Source organism: Poromitra crassiceps (genome assembly GCF_964638095.1).
Source record: "Poromitra crassiceps genome assembly, chromosome: 23".
NCBI lineage: Eukaryota > Metazoa > Chordata > Actinopteri > Beryciformes > Melamphaidae > Poromitra > Poromitra crassiceps.
Window position 1 is genome coordinate 23505375 of NC_139639.1, and position 22269 is coordinate 23527643.

The 22269-nt window shown below is 46.4% G+C and overlaps 1 protein-coding gene across 2 annotated transcripts in view; it reads right to left on the minus strand.

Moving 5' to 3' along the window:
* Positions 1-16213: 16213 nt before the first annotated feature.
* LOC310796958 (guanine nucleotide exchange factor VAV3-like) overlaps positions 16214-22269 on the minus strand; it is a 68309-nt gene continuing 62253 nt past the window's right edge. For both annotated transcript variants that reach the window (XM_083659216.1, XM_083659215.1), the window contains exons 26-27: positions 19768-19916; positions 16214-18497 (exon numbers count right to left, since the gene is read on the minus strand). In XM_083659216.1, the coding sequence (XP_083515342.1) occupies positions 18456-18497; positions 19768-19916 (191 nt within the window). In that variant the 3' untranslated portion in view covers positions 16214-18455. The remainder of the gene's footprint in view (positions 18498-19767; positions 19917-22269) is intronic.

Here is a 22269-nt window from a genome sequence, read left to right on the forward strand (position 1 = left end):
GCTTTTGGCTGTATTTGGCCATTAGAGGAGGGAAAAAAAGTTTTAAGGTTACATATACCTAAAGTCTCGTACACAAAGTACAGATTATGCCCTCAAGGGCGATGAACAACAGCGTGGGGACCTATCACTCTGTGCCTCAAAAGCAGGTGCTAGACATTGCCGACATCCTCGGCCACAGCAGGAAAATGAGCACCATAATTCCTCTGCCTGCATCGCCTACTTGGGGGTGCAGGCAGAGGAATATGTAATGTAACTTCCTCTCTCCCCGCTCCAGATTTAGTGACGGGGGAAGTAAAGCTGGCAGCCTCAGCTTGCACATTTTTATGGAGCATATGGATATGGATTCATGTATTTTAAAACCATCTTAAATGGTTGCGAAAATGCTGACATCTGAGCTGACATATGTCTTGCAGCAGAACATTGTATGGTAATGACCTTTGGGGTGCAGTTGTGGAGTTGTGTTATATTTTGAATGGGTACACTTCAGTGCAAGAGAAAAGAGAGAGAAAGACCTATAGGGATTGTGGTTTCGCTTGTTATGTTTCACAGCGTAGTCCCAGTGATGCCTTGTCCTTCCTCCTTTCACTTGTACGACACGGGAGAGGGTATTAGGCGGACATTTTTAGACGCGAGCAGTCCTTGTGTTCTGCCACTGTCAGCACTGGTGGCACCAACAGAACGTTACATAACGTTAGAGGAGGGCTATTCAGTGTCGGGGAAAGAAGAGGCTCAGCAGCAAGAATGGAACACTCAGCTTATTAGCAATACAATATCCATATTCAGCCCGCCAATGACACTCTCCAAAGCCCAACACGAGCACTCTAAACAAAATAGTGTTGCCCGCGGGGACAGAACACAACACTATAGCCTCAACTTTTCTGCCATTCAACATTGTAAATAATACCATTGCAGTGAATCTATGATGAGTGTCGCTACAGAGTCCCCCAGCTTCACATTTCCTCCCAACCGTCTGAATATTTATGGTGTTTAGGCTAAAAATGGGGATGCAAAGCCTGGTTCATTCTTCTTCCCCTGGCTGTTATCTAAAGTAAGGGTTATAAAAAGTACAGCAGCTGCATCTGAATCGTGGATTTCAGTAACATTTAAAGACCCCCTAAAGTCATGTTTTAAAATGTATATAAAATACTCTACTTTGAATAATAATTGGTGTCTGATGGTCCCCCCCCCCCCCCCAGAAAAACGGTTAAACTATCTTGTCCTTATCCTTAAAATGACTTCTGCCTCATTAAAAATTCCAAAGCAACCAATCAGGGTTATCTAGAACATAACTAGCCAATCACAGCATACAAACAAGGACTTGAACTGCTGAATACTGGACAGGGATTGGCTGAAATATTTGTGATGTCACGATTCTCATGCTAATTGAAAATGGCCTTTTCAGTGAGCACAGAGAAACTTTCCACTTTCAGCAGATGGTTGTGAAAACAGCCTTCTAGTGTCAAACTCTGCACAGACATCATTCTGCACAGTGAAGCTCACACATCCAGCTGTAGGAACAAGAAGAAAAATATATTTTTGACTTTAGGGGCTCTTTAAATGTATAATTTACGCACAGATTTACAGCTATCTAAGCCATAGAAGTCGCAGGTCGTGTTGTTTTTCACAGGTTTAGTTCAGCATTTGAAAGAATAAGTTGCCCTTGAGCCATTACTGAGCAGGCTGCAGCTGGCTCCACTCGACTCACACTAACAAAGGAAAGAAACTATAAGACCTGGTTCCGTGGAGCGTTACCTTCTCCACAAACACCTTCTCTTCCTTTTAGCAGCACTATTCTGATAGGGCAAACGCTGCCTGCTGCCTGACAATGGAAGTTATTTTATTTATTTATTTGTCAGTTTGTTTCGTGTTGTTCGTAATGTTTCGTTCCAAAAGATATCCACCATTTGGAGGAGGGGGGGGACAGCGACACCTACCATTGCAAAATAATTGCAAGTACAAAATGAAAACATGATGACACTTGCAGAGATTTTGAATACCGAATTTAAGCTGATGATTTTTTTCCTTCCAAAATGCATGTATTACATTGGAATAGCACTCTCCATCTATATTTGTGTGCACTAGTCAGCTCTCTCAACAGTAACTGTAGTTTGTGTGCTATTTTCCACCACATGAAGCTGAATTACAGTAAGCATTTAAATTCCCTCTGTGTCTTACTGTGACTTTCAGCCTCACGCACACAGCATCGCATTCTGCTTTTGATTTCTTCCCTTGTGAGATAGCAACAGATAGAATTACAAAGTGTGGATATCTGATTAAGATGTTCCACTGGGAGAAATCAATAAATACAGGCAGGTTATTTCACACCCTCTGTAACAATGCAACCTTTATTAATATAGAGTGCAGCTATCAAGCCCTACAGTATGGAATTCTGGAATAAAAATGGAAAACAATTGAAGTATGGGAAAGGTGATGCTTTTGTACAGAGAATATGTAATTAGTGTAGAAGAAGCAGCAGCAAAAGAGGTTACCAGGATCCAGGATGTACATGAATATACCCCCCCCCCCGCGCGCGCGCGCACGCACACACTCACACACACACACACACACACACACACACACACACACACACACACAGCACTTGCACACATACACACTTGTCACCATCTATAGTCATTTCTGTTCTCTCTATCCAAATCAATCTTGCACCTCCGGCAGTGGAAATGATATCGACTGTATTTGGGTGGCAACACATCAGGAATGGCACTTATGGAGAGGTGGGAGCAGCATGCCATCTGTGGCTTTATCAACCTCCCATTCACATGTGTGACAACACAAGGCCAGCTGGTGGGTGGCTCGCTGCACAGGGCCAGAGCACACTGGAATCAATAGGCAGAACAAAAGGGAAGTTAAGCTGCCTCTGCAGGAATGGAAACACCTTTCTTTCCACAGCACTCTCTGAATCCTTGGAACTGGCTGATCAGAAAGCAAGGTTTCTTACAGTACATAGGTTCAAGGTTTCCTTGGGTACATACAGTATAGGTTCCTCCAGTACATAGGTTCAAGGTTTCCTACAGTACATATGTTCAAGGTTTCCTCCAGTACATAGGTTCAAGGTTTCCTCCAGTACATAGGTTCAAGGTTTCCTCCACTACATACAGTATAGGTTCCTCCAGTACATAGGTTCAAGGTTTCCTCCACTACATAGGTTCAAGGTTTCCTCCACTACATAGGTTCAAGGTTTCCTCCAGTAGTACTGGAGGAAACCTTGAAACTATGTACTGGAGGAACCTATATGTACTGGACCAGTACATATAGGTTCCTCCAGTACATAGTTTCAAGGTTTCCTACAGTACATAGGTTCAAGGTTTCCTCGGGTACATATAGGTTCCTCCAGTACATAGTTTCAAGGTTTCAGTTCCAATTGGATATTGAGGGATGGTTAGGGGTTAGGTGGCCATGATGAAAGGAAGGCCTACTGTTGCAAACACCAGGGTTACACCCCTGCTGTTGCTTAGAGTGCAGCTGGGATCTTTATTGACCACAGAAAGTCAGGACCTCGATTGAACTTCTCATCTGAAGGGACGGTGCTCACTCATAGGACCGAGTCCCTGTCTCTGCCCTGGGGCATTGGGGATGGGGAGATTATTCATGAGACCAGAGGGAAGAGCCCCTCCTGCTGGTCCTCCAACACCACTTCCAGCACCATGGTCTCCCGTCCAAAGGCTAACCACAGTCAGACCTGCTCAGCTTCCCCAGCAAGCCAGCAGATCTAATGCAGGAGCCATGTTGCAGGTAAAACACGTCTGCTGTACTAACAAATAAGAGCACCGCTTCCCTCAACACTAATAACATATGGAATATGAATCAGTTAGAGCTTGCCTCGCTCCCTCCTTGAGTGGACAGTCTAGGTTCTGGTGCTAAAAGGCAACTATTAAAAAAATCTGCCTTCCTGTCACGTCCCGAAACCAATCTGATGTCCCTTCATTTCAATACAATCTAGGGCTCTTGGTCTACAGATGGTAATCCCTTCCCTTCCTATTCAGTGACGCACACGATCACCGGTCTTCTCTCTTTTTCTCAATGCAAAATCCAGCACTTCTGGCCTTTAGTGCCACACCTAAATTGCAAATCGGCCCCGGCTGGGATTGGCACCGCAAACCCCCGACACCCTGTTGAAGAAAATATTTATGTATCACACTGACGGCGTCCATAAATAAAAGATAGCATTCAGTCTGTGCCAGTGTTCCCGGAGCTTGGAGGGAAAGCGTTTATCCTCATTTCTAACGTGCTTGTAGGAGGGGGACGAGGGGGCTGCTGCTCCCTGGGCTCCATATCACACAAACAATGCTGAATAGACAAACAACAACAACAACAACAGGAGGTGTGGAAACATTGCCACCCATGCCAACACACACTGCTCACTTGTAGTAGTGCCATTTGTTGCTCTGCATTGTTAGAACTCCAAACTGTAGCAAAGACTATTTAGATAAAAGATGTATACTAAGGTCTGGACATGGTGAACATGGCTATAAAATCAGAAGGTCGAGTGGGTTCCACGGTCCAATTTCTCCCGCAGTCAGTGTCTCGCCGTAAACTTTTGTGACATGTATGTCAGATGCGGTCTTCCTCTTCTTTTGGTTCCGCTCTGCGTGCCTGTAACTGTGACCAGCAAGCTTCAGCTGCAGCCTGAATCTTCTCTTCTCTTCTCACCGAGCTTAGGAAGCTCCTGCTAAAGATCCACATTAGTGATACGGGTGCCAGGAGGGCATGTTTGAGCATCCTTGTGCAGCATCCATTCAGTCTCTCCTCTTGTTGGCTCAAGGCCCATGTTTCAGAGCCATACACCAGCACTGATTCACCAGATGCTACTGTATGAACAGGGCAACTTTGAAAATCAGAAAAAGAAAAAATATGAACACATTTTGCTATGAAGTTTATTTTTTCGTAGTCGAAGTGGTTGCTCTTTGCTTATTTTCTTGGGAACTCTTTGCCTCTCTCCACAGCTGTGATGGTTGTACTTACATCAAATTCTGTCTTTGACAATTTACCTGACACATCTGATTTGTCCCAATGTGGTAAGCCCTCCCAATCTGATATACTTCAGGAAACAAACATAATTTAGTGGCCTAGGTTTGTTACAAATCAATGCTGATTATGGCACAGGTTACTCCAAGGAGTGTTGTCACGTGTCGACGCAGGGAGACACAGATGGATGCCACGAACAAAGGAACGATTAGGGAAGACCGATAGAGAGACAGACGGACAGAGACAAAGGGAGAGGATGTTCAGAGACAGAAAACAGCCACACACAAACAAAGAGATTAAAGTTACAGTGGAGACAAGACAGAAGCCTTCATCACAAAAGCAAACCATGAAACAATGGCCCCCAGATAGATAGAGACAGCAGTAAACATGAACACCCCTGTTTGGCAGGCCTGGAGGAAGGAATGGAGCGAGAGGGGTGAGGGAGAGACGGAGGCCCCTGCCAAAGCGCCCCCGTGACGAGCAGCGCGCCACCTCGTTAAACCTGTCCCCGGGAGTCACAGGCAGATGCTCTGCTTTTCTATGATAATGGCCGACCTGCTAAGCAGCTAGCAGCGTCACGCTCCTTTGAACAACTATTGACCTCAAAGCTGTCACCACTCCGTTTCATGCCAGCGCCGGTTCGGGCTCGCCACACCCAGAAGGGGCTTGGCGCATGATAAGTTCTGATGGGGACCGAGATGCATGAACATTGCTTGTTATTACACCTCGGACAAACTGCCCCGGTGCTGATATGGACTTAATACATTTACGCGAGCACCCATGCGCCCGGCTGTGCCACCTGCGGGGGGCATCAGATTGAGTGGCTTACAGATTCGTGACTACCAACCAATTATGTTTTGACTTTTGAAATCGGGCACCTCGGCCTGTGCAAATTGCCGTTAAGGATATGAAAACGTTCCCCATTAATGCACATTTATTCACAAATTCTACATTTAGCAGGCCGAGCCGCTGCTGCTGAGGCATCAAAGCACAGTGAGCGCGTGGAGGCATGAGTCAAGAGGAAGTGGCTGCGGCGAGGGAGGGAGAGAAGAAGAGAGAGAGACGGAGGAGGAGAGTGCGGTGGTTCTCTGAGGATTAGCTCATTTAGACTGCTTTGATCTGTGAGATCTTAATTGCTGGATAGCACTGATAGAGTCCTCACGGAGTCTTAGCAAACAGCACGCAGGCGAGCCGAGAGGAGGGTGGCCGTCTCCTTACCTCCTCTTCCTCTTTGCTTCTTTCTCCAAATGAACCCGTTTCCATCCCCCAGACGTTCGTGTCTAATTGCATTTCTGGCGATGGTTCTGCAGCATCATTGCACAGAAGAATGCCTTCATTGCTATTCCATTTACTTTTTGGAGAAAAAGTGAAACCTTTGCTGCTTAGTTAAATAAGAAGGGACGTCTGCACAGTCTGATCAACGGGAGTTTCATTTATTGGCCGAGCTTTTGGTTGAGTCGACCTTTAGTCCAAATACTGATATATGTTTGTGTCACTGTGACCAACACTAGTATACATATTGTTTCAGTGGGTTTTGGGGCAGAATTGAGTATCTTTTTGCTACATTCGTCTCGTCTTCTCCAGCAAGGCAGCTTTTCATCTAGCTTGTCTGAAAACTCAACAGCTGTAGTTTCACCATTTTGTAAGGGGGCTTGATGGTCACAAGTCAGCAGTTGAATATAAATCTCCCAGATCAAGTCTTTGGGAGAGTCGAGCCCTTTCGAGAGGAACTGAGAGCTCACCGTATTTGAGGGCGGCATCAGCTTTTGCTAAATCCCTTTTTAACCCCCATATAGAGATCCAGAGGGGCTGACTGGCAAAGACCAGGGGTTAAGGAGATCATTCAGTCAGACAGATGAAGATGATGCATGGTCTCTCGCTCTCTCCCTCCTCCCCCTCTCTCTGGCTGCCGTCCAACTTCACTGTCGTCGCCTTTCATCTCTGGCTAAGGAAGGAACAGGCAGATTACGGAGAGGAAGAGTAAGGGGACCATCCTTTCTGCTTCGTCGTGACGGGAGGGTTACCGTCAGCGCCGGCAGAGCCCTCCCTCTGCTGAGTTTGCCCATTAGAGAGGCTCCGGAGCAACGGGGGGAAAGTTAGCCTGAGGGAGTGTTTACACTGCAAGAATACTGATATCTCCAGGCCCCTTATGTTTAAATGCAATTGTATACGACAATACATTCCTGTTGAAATCTGATGTTGCGGAATTCATGAAGTACAAATGGAAAATAATTGGATGAAAGTATATAAATCAGTAGTGGGGGGGGGGGGGGGGGGTGCAAAACAGATCACAGTCAGATAACATGAATGTGTATTGTAAAGGGTAAATTAAGAGGACAATCTCTGCAGGGAAATATGCCCACCAGCACCAGTATTACATAGATTCAGTCAGTGTCTCGTCATAGACGTGTGTTCAATGGATCAGTGTGGGGTAAATCCTCCCGTTCTTCCAATGCAGCAGAATTAGCATTTAGCTGCTAACCCAGCCCAGGCAGACAGGATCAGGGATTCAACCCCCGCAGTGAACGTAACATCCGAACAGACGTCTATGTACCTGCTTTTGACATTACATTACATTACATTACGTCATTTGGCGCTTTTATCCAAAGCGACTTACAATAACACATTTTTGTCAGCAATAGAGCAATCAACTATGCAACACAGTCTATGACAACTACAACCTCTGAAGGAACAGTGGTACAAGTTTAGTTTAGGTTAGTGTTGTTGTTGTTGTTGTTTTTTAGAAAGATAGAGAAAGAAGTTAGATCAAGAAGGGCCCAGATGGAGCCTGAAAAGGTGTGTCTTTAGTCTTTTCCGAAAGATCGGCAGTGATTCAGCTGTCCTGACTGAAGGTGGAAGCTTGTTCCACCATTGAGGTGCCAGGGACGAGAAGAGTCGAGATCGGGATGAGCGACTTTTGAGCCCCCGAAGCGAGGGAGGGGCGAGGCGTCCTGCACTGGTGGAGGAGCGAAGGGAGCGCTGAGAGGTTTGGAACCTGACCATAGATTGCAGGTACAGGGGAGCTGACTGGTGTACTGCCCTGTAGGCCAGTACCAGTGTCTTGAATTTGATGCGTGCCGAGATGGGAATCCAGTGGAGGTCTTGGAAGAGGGGAGTGACATGAGAGAATTTGGGTTGGTTGAATACCAGACGGGCTGCAGCGTTCTGAATGAGCTGAAGCGGTCGGATGTCGGTGGCAGGTAGGCCGGCCAGGAGCACGTTGCAATAGTCCAGGCGAGAGATGATAAGTCACTGGACCAGGAGTTGAGTCGCTTCTCTTGTGAGAAAGGGACGGATTTTGCGGATGTTGTAGAGGGAGAACCTACAGGAGCGTGCTGTTGCAGCTATGTTGGCTGAGCAAGACAGCTGGTTGTCATTTTGAATCCCCAATCCTGTAGTGTAGAGCTGCAGCATCGTCCTTTGGTGAGTCATCCCATTGAGATATACTGTATGTGGGTTTTTTTTACCCCACTGTCTAGTCTCGCGCGCCAGCCGTAATAACATTTTGTGGGCGTTCCCACACAGACCGACTGTATCTATTTATAGCTTTCAAGGGGTGTTACGTGCTGCCGAGAACGCCCACCTGACGGTCAAAAAAAAACTTGTTCCGCTGCCCGCACTAGTTTCTCACGCTGTGTTTGTTCAGCCAAAATGTCGGATACCTGTTGTGCTATCGGTTGCACTAACCGACGAGGAAGACACGCCTGGCTTGTGCTTTTACAGAATCCCGTCGGAGAAAGAAAACTCAGACAGGAGGAGGTTGTGGATTTGTGCGATTAGACGTGGTTCAGTCGCTGGGGAGGGCAAATGGCTTTTTTCTACCATCAAAGTACACACGTTTTTGCGGCCAACATTTCATCAAAGGTAAGCTCAAGTAACGTTAACGGGGTATTTTAATCATTATTGTAACGTTACTTGAGCTTACCTTTGATGAAATGTTGGCCGCAAAGACGTGTGTACAAACGGCTGAACAAACACAGCGTGAGAAACTAGTCGACTCGGCTGGCAGCGGAATGAACAAGTTTTTCTTTTGACCGTCAGGTGGGCGTTCCCGGCAGCACGTAACGCCCCTTGAAAGCTATGAATACACCCATAATTGGGTAAAATGGAGCAGCATACTAACAGTCCAAAGGGCTAATTTACATTGCTTTAATCATATCTGCCCCATCTCTTGCTCAAATGACATTAATGTAGGCTACAGATAACAGAATTTGCAAATAGCTGATGAACAGAAATGACTCACTCAGTGTTACTGTATTGAGAGCACATAGGCCTACCTAAAGGTACGTAGAGGTATCAGTGTGTACAAAGTTTAAAGGAAAATGTTGCCATTTTACAACCAGCTTTGTATCATTACAATGTCTCGATCCGACTGTTTGTGCATGCGTGCATGCGTGCATACAAAAATGGGTAAATATACTATTGGTAACACTTAGAATACAGCCCGCAATTACAGGGTAACTTACAGGGTACTGTAAGTACAGGGTAACAAAATCTGAATTTATGGAATAAAGGGGTAACATATCAAGGACTTATAAAGATCTTATACAGTTCTCAAAACTTATGCACTGCAGTGGATGATGGGGTTTCAGCACCTTGGAGAGTACCCAAGCCTGCAGAACTGGGCAGCGGCTGGGCTATTATTACATGATGGGTGCGGCAGACTGACATAGAACCTAGAATTTCAAGAGGAATTAAAATAACTTATACTGTAGTTATTTTTTAACTAACCATGTAATTAGGAGGAAATTAATATTGCTTTAGAATACAGTCTGCGCCCCTGTAGTTACCCTGTAATTACATGTAAGTAGGAGGGAATTAACAAAAATAACTACAGTACAAGGTCTCCTAAATTGATAGGTTATATATATACCGGTAGGTACCCGGTAGTTACAGTACGGTATATGTTATTTATAAGTCCTCGATTTGTTACCCCCTTATTCTATAATTTCAGATTTTGTTACCCTGTACTTACCCTGTAATTGTGGGCTATATTCTAAAACGTTACCATATTATCTATAACTATCTATAGCTTAAATAACAGCCATGAGAGCCGGGCGCAGCTTCAAGATATATATATATATTTTTTTCAGTTTCAAGATCTGCGCTCAAACCAATCAGTGACATCACTGTGTGACGACCAGGGTGGGAATTACATGGAGACCATGGCCTCCGTTGCCCCTCCCTCTGGCCGTGATGCCCTGAGATCACTAAGGCCACCTTGGCAGTGCCCTGCTACCAGCCTGCTACTGTCAGCTGCTTTAAAATCATCAGTGATCTCAGTTTAATGTAGCATGCCCTATGCAAAGGATGTGTAATTCAATCATGAGAGACCAGTTGGTAAGATTTAACAAGCAAGCTTTATTCAGCAAATGGCATGGCAACTACTTTGGCGTATGACTCCATTGTAAGATGACGCTCCTCTTGTGGTGAGAGAGGACATCTGTATAGACTAGGATAGAGAATCGCCTCCCCCAGTGGGGAATTCTTCAGGAGTCAAGACTCATTGCTGGTGGACTGGGGAGGTGGGTGGGGCAAAACAACAGCTTCTGTGGAGACGAACAGCTGATGCCAGCTGCTGCTATGATCCAGCCAAAGAGGAAGGTGACGTAAAACCCTCGGATGAACTGATGTCAACTGACATCATACTTGCATGAGGGCGTTATTCAGCAGAATCCAGCATAACGCTTCTGGGAGTAAAAAAATAGCGGGGCTGCTCCTGCAACCAAACGTGAGCCTGACCGCGAAGTAAAACTTCGACTCTTAATTCCAAACAGCGGCCATTGCGAGGGATGAATGGGGATGACCTTGAAGGCATCCGAAATGTCGGCTTTTGAGAGCCAAGCTCCTTTCCCTGCAAACTTGATAGGATGGATGGCATTGTCTAGAGGTGTAATGGAGGGAGAAGGGTTTGGGAGGAATAAGACTATATGCTGGGAAAGGGACCGCGATGGGGCGCAGAGATCAAATATCAATATTTTTTGCCAGAATATTTGCACGTGGCAACACCTATTGGGCTTGTCCAGAACACCGAGAAGGGAGGGGCTTGAAGGGGCCGATTAAAAATCCTTTAGATAATTATTTTGAGAAGTTGAGAGACTATTTCGGGCTCTTAAAGGGCTGATTGCAAATTTTTAGATACGTGGGAGACTGAGGGAGAAGAAATTACACCTACCCTGAACCCCTGAGAGAGGCCGGACAGTAAATAATTAACAAACACGCGGTTGGTGTGGCAGGAAAGTTCCTGCGCTAGGGCTGGGACATCAATGGGAGTGGATGGATGGCGTTTTAGGATCTCTGAAAACCCATTCTCTCCTTGTTGGGGAACTGCCTAGGGGGGCGGATCACTGCAGACGGAGCGGGGATGGGCTTCCCCACAGGCGCTACACACGTGCAAGAAAATACAATTAGGATACGTGCACACGTTTTCGTTGAAATAAGTACAAGCCGTATTAGTGTGATAAGTACGCACCTGACGACCCCGGATGCCTGCCTGGGACCCGCTGGGGCCAAGCGCCTAGTGGTAGGGTTGGGGTGGAACCAGGGCGGCGCCGTAGGGCTGGAAGGCTGCCCATGGGCAGAGAGGAGCCGTATGCCCCGGTTCGCCGCAGGTAAAACAGGTGATCACCCGGTGCCTGTATACTAGCATCATCAAGATTTCAGTGTCCATGATAGACCAATCTAAGCGCGTGTTAGCCTGAGTGATCATCAGGGCGGCTTTGCTGGAGAACGCTTTGTGATATTGATAGAACATGCTCTTGCCAAATCTAGTATGGAGGTCCGCCACCAGTGCCAAATACTTATCTAGCTCAACGCAGCGCTCGGGATACACAGAACATATCACGTCGCGATACACGCTGAACGCGTTCAGGAATTCTCCAATAGAAAGGTCTCTGGAGAGACGGGGGTCCAATTGTAGAATGTCAGCCGTATCTAGGTCATCCGTGTCCGTGTCCGTGTCCGTGTCCGTGTCCGTGTCCGTGTCATCTGGGGATGGCAAGAGGATGCTAACTAAATTAACATCTCTGCCCTGCACTATCTGGGACCTCAGCCTGGGAGAAATATTAGCATACGGCGAAAGAAAAGGCAAACCGAATGGAACAGCAGGCATGGCCGACGCCAAAGAATTCATCGGGGCGGCTTGGGCGGGGAACACATCGGCCTGTTGCAGAGGAGAGAACGAGTGGGGAATCAAATGCCGGGCCGGCTGAGCTGGAGCGATGGATGGCTGATCCACGGAGGGATGACCGGGATGTCCTAGAACCCTCATGCAAGCATCAATGGAACTGCAAGCCTCTGTCAAGGACCGCATGATAGTGCTCATCGACCCCTGTCGGCTCGGCGGGGCTAGGGGACCCGCTGCAAAGGATGATGCTTCCGGGGCAGCGGAGTTCGGATCACTACGACCAGGGGCGACATCGAATTCACGGCGTCTCGCCGCAGCCGTCCGGCCCGCTGGTACCCTCGCAGGAGCGGGTTCTATCATCCTCCTTCCACGCCCACGGGTTCCCGGAGCGGCTTCCTCTTCGGCTCTTCTTCCGCGGCCCCTCGCGCGTCCGCATGAACGCAGAGCGGCCTCCACTCCAGGCCTACTCGCACGCACACTCGCACGTCCGCGGGTGCACGGAGCCTCCACTTCTGCTCTTCTCCCACGGGCCCTCGCAGTGCTGATGCGCCCCCTGCCTCTCGAGCGCGCAGCAGGCCTTTCCTCCATGTCCTCATCATGATCACTGGCCTGTGACGCAGCCGCGTCGTCCGGGTCAGACATTCCGCTCATTTTATGCTGGATATTTAGGTCGGAACTCACCACAGGTGATGATCGATCAGAACCACGGAGATGTCTTTCAAGCTTTATTGAAGTGTCACAGAAGTCAGAAGTAAGGCAGCAGGTTAAGTACGTGGCAGTGGAACAGAGAATCGGGGGGAGAGAGTAGGGAGCTAGTGGGCAGAGTGAGTGCAGAATAGAACATTGCTTATTTATACTTGGGCTGTATGACATCATCGATGACATCACAGAAGCAAGTCTGACATCACCGATGACATCACTGATGACATCATCACAACAACTATGACATCACCAATGACATCACAGATGCACCTGCCGTGATGGCACGCTACACAGTGACATCATCGTTGGGTCGCTGTTTTGAATCCGGCCCATGGGTGTTCCCAGGCATGGTCTCATCAGTCGGTATGAGAGGGCCTTTTCTACAAGGTATTATCATCGAAATCCACGTCGCCGTCAAGGAACTGCTCCATTTCCTCCTGCTCATCCATGAGATCCGACATGCTGAGAGTGGAAGAACCCTGAGTGATCCACTCATAATAACGACTTGGAACCCGGATCGATCCACAGATGGTAGAAGATAAGGCAAATAGCGAAACAACTGCTTCAGTGGAATGAACAGCCGTGATGCCAGCTGCTGTTATGATCCAGCCAAAGATCAGTGATGTCATCAGTGATGATGTCATCAGTGATGATGTCATCAGTGATCTCATCAGTGGTGATGTCATCAGTGATGTTCATCACTGGTGTCATCAGTCTGAGGCTGAGGAGAGGGAGAGAGATTGAGGGAGAGGAGGAGAGGGAGAGAGACTGAGGGAGAGATATTGGCGGAGAGACTGAAGGAGACAGGGGGGAGAGAGACTGATGAGAGAGAGGGAGACATTGCGCACGCACCAATAAGGCAGGCAAAGCCACGCAGCAGCCGAGTTGCAGGTGAGGCCGCGCAGCAGCCGAGCTGTGTATACGAGCTGCAGGGCCAGCTCGGCAAGCTGCAGGATGTGCAGCGAGCCCACGCTGCAGGCGAGCCTAGGAATCGAGTGCACATAGCGCGCAAGATGCCTAGTACAAAAAAAGTGCATTAAAATACTTTGAACACCACAATGTGTCAGTTTAATCATTAAAAAGCAGGCCTGGCCCAGCCCTAGCTGGTGATGTGAAAATCAGCCCTAGCCCCCTCGGGCTCAGGCCAGAATAGACTACCACAGGGATAATGTATTTTTGTAGGCTTTATCCAGAAATCGGCATTTAATTCTTCAGTGGAAAAGTCTATCGGGTTTTAGAATGGGGATTTCACTTAAATGCATAAAATAAGGTCTGTGGTTAACAAAAGTTTATGGGAACGCGAATTTGGGTTCAGCATGATACTCTTCACAAATGTGAATAACCTTTATGCCTTTTTAAGCGTTTTATAAAAATTGCGCTTAAAAAAAAGACCGCATTTACGTTCCAAAAGTCAAAAGTTATGCACATTTGTGAAGATTATCTGAACCCAGATTCGGGTTCCCATAATCTTTTGTTAACCACAGACCTTATTTTATGCATTTAAGCGAAACCCCCATGTTAAATCCCATATACTTTTCCACTAAAGAACCCGGAAGTATAGAGGGAATGCACGTGATGTCACGGATGCGACAGTCAGTGCGGGTACGCCCACTCAGCCGCAGTGAGTGTCAACACAAGGTGGCGCCGGTGTTTAGCGTTCAGCTTCAGTGAGAAAACAACGAAAATGGGAAAGTGCTGTTCTGCCATTGACTCTAAAAATAGATTCAACAAGACGTCGGAGGTATCTTTTTACAGGCTGCCGAAAGCTCATGAAAAGAGAGCCAAATGGATCGCTGCAATTCGCAGAAAGAAGTGGACTCTGGCTGTGTTTTACCTGCACATAACGTTACATTACTAAGTGGCCAAAGGGACAATCCCCTCGGCCAAGGACCAATGTGCTCGCTTTATCCTCCCAGACCCAGGATCGCTACACTACCTCCACCTGTGGGAAGCGCTTCAGCGTACTACACGCCACACCAGCTTGGTGCAGCAACTGGCGGCGACCTCCGGCTCCCTCACGCATCCCATTCGGGGCTGCCTTCCAATGACCGCGCGATAAAGCGGCGGCTTCGCTACCCCTGGCGGCAGCCATGTTTGTTTTGACACTCAGTGCTGTGACGTCGGTGCATACCCTCTATACCTGCGGCTCTTAGTCTGGGCACCTTTCACCCTGCTTTTTGTCATGGGGCGTAAACCACGGAACCAGAATGAACACCGGAAGGCAGTGCGCCAAAAAACGTCTTTGTTGCCGTTAGCTTGACGTCTCTTTCCTCGATTAATTGTCTGATTCAAAGCTTCTGTATTGGCTTAAAAGATGTGAGATTGTGAATCCGCAATGTTTCTAAAATAACTTCTTCAAAAACTTAGTTCGGTACGTCCATCTTTTGTTTTGTTGTTTGCCGTTCTGATACTTGTGTCAAATTGTCAAGTTAACGTAAAAAGTTGACGAGCTAGAAACGCTGCCCATCCTGTCTAGGGCGGGCTCTAGGCCGGAACCAGGTAGGGTGACAAAATCAATTGTGAACGGAAGCCAGGCTCTTTCTCGCCGAGAAGAGCCTGGTGACGCGAGGTTATGCGGCTCTAGTGAGGAGGGAGAGAGACTGAATGGTCTGAAGGTCTTCTTAAACCCAATGAGTACAGAGGATTGGATTGCACCCAATCAACGTTAACGATGACCCCACCCACCAGGCTCCTGCAAGTCAGAGCCGTATCCACCTTATTTTTGGCGGCCATTTTGCCTTACGTTAAGTATGGGTTCTATTTCCGGTGTAACCAATTTAGATAACCCCCCAGCCCCTGACAAAAAAAACGTCTATGAGGATTTTACCCTTTTACAGCAGAGCCATTCTGCTCTACAGCCGTGTCGTTCGGGTGCTGGGATACGTAATGCATTGTGGGTAGTCGGCTACTAACTGGCTAATGTTAGCGGCTAGCTAGCTATGTTACATGGCAGTAAAACGCCACCAAATTGATTTAACTTTTAACCATTTCGAGCAACACACATTTCGAGTTTCCATACGGACCTCCAGCGTTGGTTAGTTGTTTATAACGTGACTATATTTAGAACTTTTATAACGGACTCCAGCTTCCGGTTTATAATTCGGGTCTGCAGCCAGAGTATAACAAAGGAAATGGCAAGCGGCAACAATGAGTCACGTTAAACCGGACCTTGTACCCACGCTTCTTTTTTACAGTGGGGCATTCAAAAATAAGGTGGATAGATAGAACTGCAAGTCACACAGAAGAGTGGGAGGGTCATCACAACAAGGAAGTAGAGCAGATCCTGGAGCCACGCCCCAGAGATAGAGCATAAAAAACACCATAGTCAAAGTCACACCCACTTCCGGGTTAAGCATAAGAACCAAGGGATTTCATCTGACATTTTATTTTCCATAGACATTTTGTAAAATTCTTATAAAAATAGGTTTACTTGGTCAAACGAAGCGATTCAGCTAGATTTAGAATTAGGAGAGACCATATAACATTTCACTTGGATAGAAAAAACAACAACATAGATTTATTTTTATCCGCTATTTTTTTATGCATAAAAAAGTGTGGATTATTATTATTATGTATGAGAATGCATTTATCCTTTGTTGAATGATAGCTATTTCATTTTCAATCAAGTATTTGTTACTCTATTGTAGACAGACCCTAATTTTTAGTTTCTAATTTCTGTGTGGTGCTGATGGACAGCTCCTTTTATGGTTAAAATAAAAAAGTGTTCTGAGAACACATTATTTGGCCTCCGTACTGTTTATGGTCGGATGTGAAACATGAAAATGTTTGAGATTTTCAAGTGAGCCATGAGTCAGAAAAGGTTGGGAATCGCTGGAGAAGAAGACTACCAGAACCAGAGGGGCAAGGGCTAAAGACAAGATGTGCCCTGTGTCGCAGTAATCCAAATTTAGAAATCAATATTCCTACCTTAACTACATGACCTATATAGATATATTCATACCACAATAACCTTTGTCAGGTGTCCCTATTTATAGTCTGGTTGTTGTATGTAGCCATTAATTTATGCACAGCCAATTCTCCATTGCACCTCCATGATGGTGTCAGACATGGTCGCGAATTGTGCAGCTGCAAAGCCTATATATTCCTGCAATATGACAACAGCCTGTGGTGAGAAAAAAGTAGAATATGAAAATACAAAAAGAGATTTCAAAAAAAGAGTATTCTTTTAAACATCGATGTCACACACATGGTCAGTGGGGTGTTCACATTTGAAGGGGAAATGGCATCGCTTAACACCCATGTGCTACCTTGCACTACAGTGAACAGCTGTTACATCACCCTTGAATCAGTCCTTCTGGAACCAAAAAGAGTTGAGGTAAATACAAAATCCACGGAATGTAAAAGGGCCCTCTGGATTCCACAGTGAATTATCAAAAAATGAGGGAGCACACAGTGGAAGAATAAACCCCAATTAACCACTCCCATTTGCACTCACACGCACACGCACACGCACACGCACACGCACACACGCACACGCACACACACACACACACACACACACACACGCACACACACTTTTATTTATCTGGATGATTACCTTTGTTTATTTTCTCTTTTATGACTACACGTCTGAAGCCAAACTGAGTAACTTTTTCTTCAGTGCCATTAAAGAGAAAAACACCTGGAAGCATTATCCAAGTGTGTGTTCTCCTCCCTCCTTCTTTTGATGATTCACCAAAGAGAGTTCATTCATATTCATTAACACTGCAAACACATCAAAGATGGACGCCACATCAATCCTTCGCACCGTGGTGCCACAAACTGTTCAGCCTCGCCTCAACGGGTCAGAACAAAGTCAGAACACGCTTCAGTACTGGATATCAGGATGTTGTTTTGAAATGGCAAATATCAAAAGAGTCTATTAGTCAGAAAGTCAACACAAAAGCCGGTGAACCGCCACTGACAGACATACTATAACATGATGTATAGTGTTCCAACAGGCGTAGCTCCTGGATATCCATTTCGTGATGTACCTGAGATGTGCCCCGCCAGCAGGATCTGTGTTCCAGTTGGGTCTCTCAACATGTAGGCGGGCAGGCAACTCTCACGCCAGCCAATGGAGTCATCAATAATGAGACAAGGTGAGCAGGGCTCGTTTGGTTTAAGGTCAGTCAGTGTTCAGGTCAGGGAGAAGTGGGGCAGAGAGACCACTTTGCAACCAAACTTCTCCAGTCACCCCTTGGCACTGGGGATGGCTGGGCAAACAGAATAGATGCTCTTGAAATATTCATGTACCAGTCGGGCCGGGCCTGGCTGAGATGTGTGTGTGTGTGTGTGTGTGTGGAGGGGGGGGGGGGGGGGTTGGTGAAGCAGAGATCCAGGCGGAAGGGGGGGTACAGCTCATGCACTCCCAATTGGGCTGCAGGGGCAGGCAGGGCCGCAGAGAGGTAAGAAAATGGAGTGACGCTCCTGGAATCTGTGATTTGACATCTGCTCTGTATGAGAGTCTGTCAGAGGGCATCGGAGGGGTTGAGGGCACCGCCGCTTAAGTTCCTCCTGACCGCGAGTCTCTGGGTTTGATCAAAGTGGTGTGACTTGCAGGGCACAGAGAGTGGCAGAGTGACACGGTGCTCACTGGAGGAGACGGTCCGCTTTGAATGCGGAGGTTCATCCATCGAGCTCAGTCCTCCTCTTCCACATAGGTCGAGGGGAACCAGCCCACCTGAGAACCAGCAGAGCAGAATGCAATTTAGTCAGCTGTGCGTAATGTGCAAATTATTAGACAGTATTAGGTGATACCAGAAGGAAAAAAATGGCTTATTGTGTGATCAGATCATTTTGTGTCCTGTCTTGTGTAACTACAGGACACGACAGATGAGAATTGCTATGTATTGTATTGCAAGAGGCACCTCCTTGGACCCTACTGCCCATCAGCATTGCCCCCCAAAATGCTCTATTATATAATTGCCTTTACATCCACATTAATCATGACGGGGAGATGCTGATGAGTGAAATATAAATTAAAGAAGGATTTTTAAGCATTCTGATAGCAAAGAAAATGACTACGGGAGTTGGTCCTAATGTTCTGTTCACTCACCGTGGACAATTCAGGTCTATAGTTAAACAATGTATAAAGGTATGACATTAACGCAGGTACTGCCTGCCATAGTTGACCTCCCCCTTTTTACTGCATGCTTGTTGAACTAATGCTGCAGTCTGGCTCTGCGCCCAAGAGGATTTCTCCCCCCCCAGTCATTCTTTCTTTTAGCTCTCAGGCATAACAAGAAATGCTTTGGTAGTTTAAGAGCCATTATAATATTGTGTTACAATACAGTAACTTGATTGTATTGTAACAGTATTAAAAAAAGAACGGTCTGCTCAATACTAATGCTGTATAGCTGTATGATGTGTGAAGGGGAACTTCTACAGCACACATGGGCAAAATACGGCCCTTATTGGCAGGTGGTCAAAAAAGTTAATTTCAAGCCCTGAGAGCAGGTGGTGACATAGGAGAGTGAGTGAGAAAAGGATCAAATATTGGTGGTTAAGACTGAATAATGACATCACAACTGTTAATTTAAAATGAGTTATTCCTCTAAACCTGGCTTCAAATGCACCAAATTTTTCGCGCTGGCGCCGTTCGGCCCTCAGCAAAACCTGGTAGCGAGGGCATTTTTTGTGGCCCTCTCTATCATCAAAGTTACCCATCCATGGGTTACGGCATGACAATATTTGTTCGGCCCCCGGCAACAATCTGGGTTTCTCATGTGGCCCCCCATGAAAAATAATTGCCCACCCCTGTTCTACAGTGACTATCGCTGTACGTCATCCAGACTCAGCTGACACAAACAAACAAACACAAATGTAAACTTGCAATCTACTCTACAGCTAAGGAGGATGTTTCATGCAAATAATTAGAATCAGAAGAACTTAAATCGCCATGTGCAATAAGCATACAGGATGTGGTCATGGTGATGCCAGGACAGACTGACCCTGTCATTGACCTCTCCTCTCCACCATCCATTAGCCAGCTTGGTGTAGATCTGGACCGTGTCTCCCTCCAGCAGAGACAGCTCCCGGGTGTCTCTGGAGCAGAAGTCATAGCGTACCACTGCCAGGCCCACCACCCTGGGAGAGAAGACTGACAGACAGAGGGATGTTGTCTGATTACCAGGGATGACATGGAGACCAAACATTCCCCAACTCTGTTTATACACGTTATTTTCTAGCATTTATTATTTGAGGTTTTGATTTTAGGTTTGTTTGATTTTTAGTTTGGACAAGGGTTAAGATGGTGCAGAATGAAGTTCTCACAGTTAGTTGTTATTAGGGGTAAGTAGTCCTGTTTCTGTGACTTGCAGGAACGTGGTGGGTGGGGTCGTCGTTAAGGCTGATTGAGATTGGGTTTAAGAAGACCTTCAGATCAGAGACATTGAAGAGAGAGTCACATCAATGGAAGTCCAAAATGCTTGATCGTCACGTGACTCGTGTGATTCCATACACTCATTCTATGGGCTCCATTCTAGCATCGACCTATAGTGGACCTTCAAGGATAGTTCCAGGAAGTATGTGGCGGGCCTTCTGAATGCATAAAATAATGCTATAATAATGCTGATAATATACAATTTGATTATTTAAATGTCTTACTCTTTCAAAGTACATCACAAATGGTCCATTCTGCTGCAACTCTACAGCGCTGCCAAATCCAGAACCTTACTTCCGGGAACTATTGCCACGTAAAAAATAATAATAATAAAAAACTGGTCCATTCATTGGAGTGAATGGAGATGACGCAACTCTTACTATCTCAATGATTCTGCTTAGTCCATTCAGTCTCTCTCCCGCCTCACCGATGCACCTTTTTTTTGTGTAGTTTATGTTGTCTAGTTATTAGTTTTAGTTCATAAATTATTGTTTTAACTTTGACTGGAGTAAATCTTTATTGGAGTAATTGTACTTGAGTATAGATTTTCACTATACTCTACCCACCACTGGTTGTGATACAAGTTATTCCAAAGTAAAATGGCTATTCTGTAAAGATGATACGGCGGCACAGAGCCTTGAACCATGGCCTTGGGTCACACTGAGCATTGACAACACAAACAAAGAGACAGAGCCGAGGGAACACAGCGCTATCACTGGTGAGGGTGGAGAAATCGTTGACTATTATGTCAGTGGGAGAAATGCATATGGCCGGCCAGCGGTGCCAAACAGGTCTAGGCTACAGCAAACATGGGAATGGATGTCATGGGTTATCGTTCTGACATGTTGATCTAATTAAAGCTGTATGTTCAGCGCGGGTCCTGCCTTGTATGGACACTTATCTGCTCATACAAGGTTATTCCTACAAATGTACGCAGGTCAGGGCTCACATCACATGCCAGCACAGGTGTGCATACAGCCGGTTTGTTTACCTTATCTGGGAAAATACAGATGATACAGCTGGGTAGGCATGCTGGGTAGAATACTGGGTACATGCTCATACACACATGCATACAAATAATACAAACACTGCACACACACACACAAACGAAGCCATCTTATTTGAGAAAGTAAATACAAAGAGAGAGAGAGAGAGAGAGAGAGAGAGAGAGAGAGAGAGAGAGAGAGAGAGAGAGAGAGAGAGAGAGAGAGAGAGAGAGAGAGAGAGAGAGAGAGAGAGAGAGAGAGAGAGAAGAGTAGTAGAGAAGCTGTACTTGTACCTGACCAGAAAGGCGAGGAGGAGGGAGGAACAAAGCTGCAGTCGCCAGGAGGAACTTCAGAGAAGCCCAGCCAGTGATAGATAGGGGTTCAGGCCATAGTGGGAGCAAAGAGAGAACATAAGCAAAGTATAGTGAGAGAGTGAGTGTGGCGAGAGAGAGAGGGAGAGAGAGGGAGTGAGGGGGGAGAGAGAGAGAGTGAGAGAGAGCATGGGGGAGAGAGAGCACAGGAGAGAGAGAGAGAGGAAGAGAGAGAGTGAGAGAGAGCATGGGGGAGAGAGAGCACAGGAGAGAGAGAGAGAGGAAGAGAGAGAGTGAGAGAGAGCATGGCGGAGAGAGAGAGAGAGAGAGAGAGAGAGGTGGAGTTGGCAAAGTCAAAGAACAAGCAAAAAGCAAGAAGGGGTGGGGGAGAAGAGGGCAAAACAAAAGCACCAAGCAGTTTGTCATTTCACAAAGCACTCGCTTGTCTTCGCATTTGATCCTGTGCATATCCTGGATAATTAAAGGGACAGTTCACCCAAAAATGAAAATTCTGTCATCTTCTATCTTCATGCCACTTGAAACACTGGTGGATTTTTGGACCGTATAACACACAGGGAGGTTGCCAGCACAACTGGAGAGAAAGCCAGTCCCCATTGACTTCAGTTGTACTGTACTGTGTTTCAACATCAACTGGCATGACAGTGAGTAGATGATCATCGAATTTTCATTTTTGGGTGAAGTACTCCTTTAAGTAACACTGACCAAGAGAGAGTGGGTTATTGATCAGTGTTGTCAACAGCTTTCTTAGGCCTG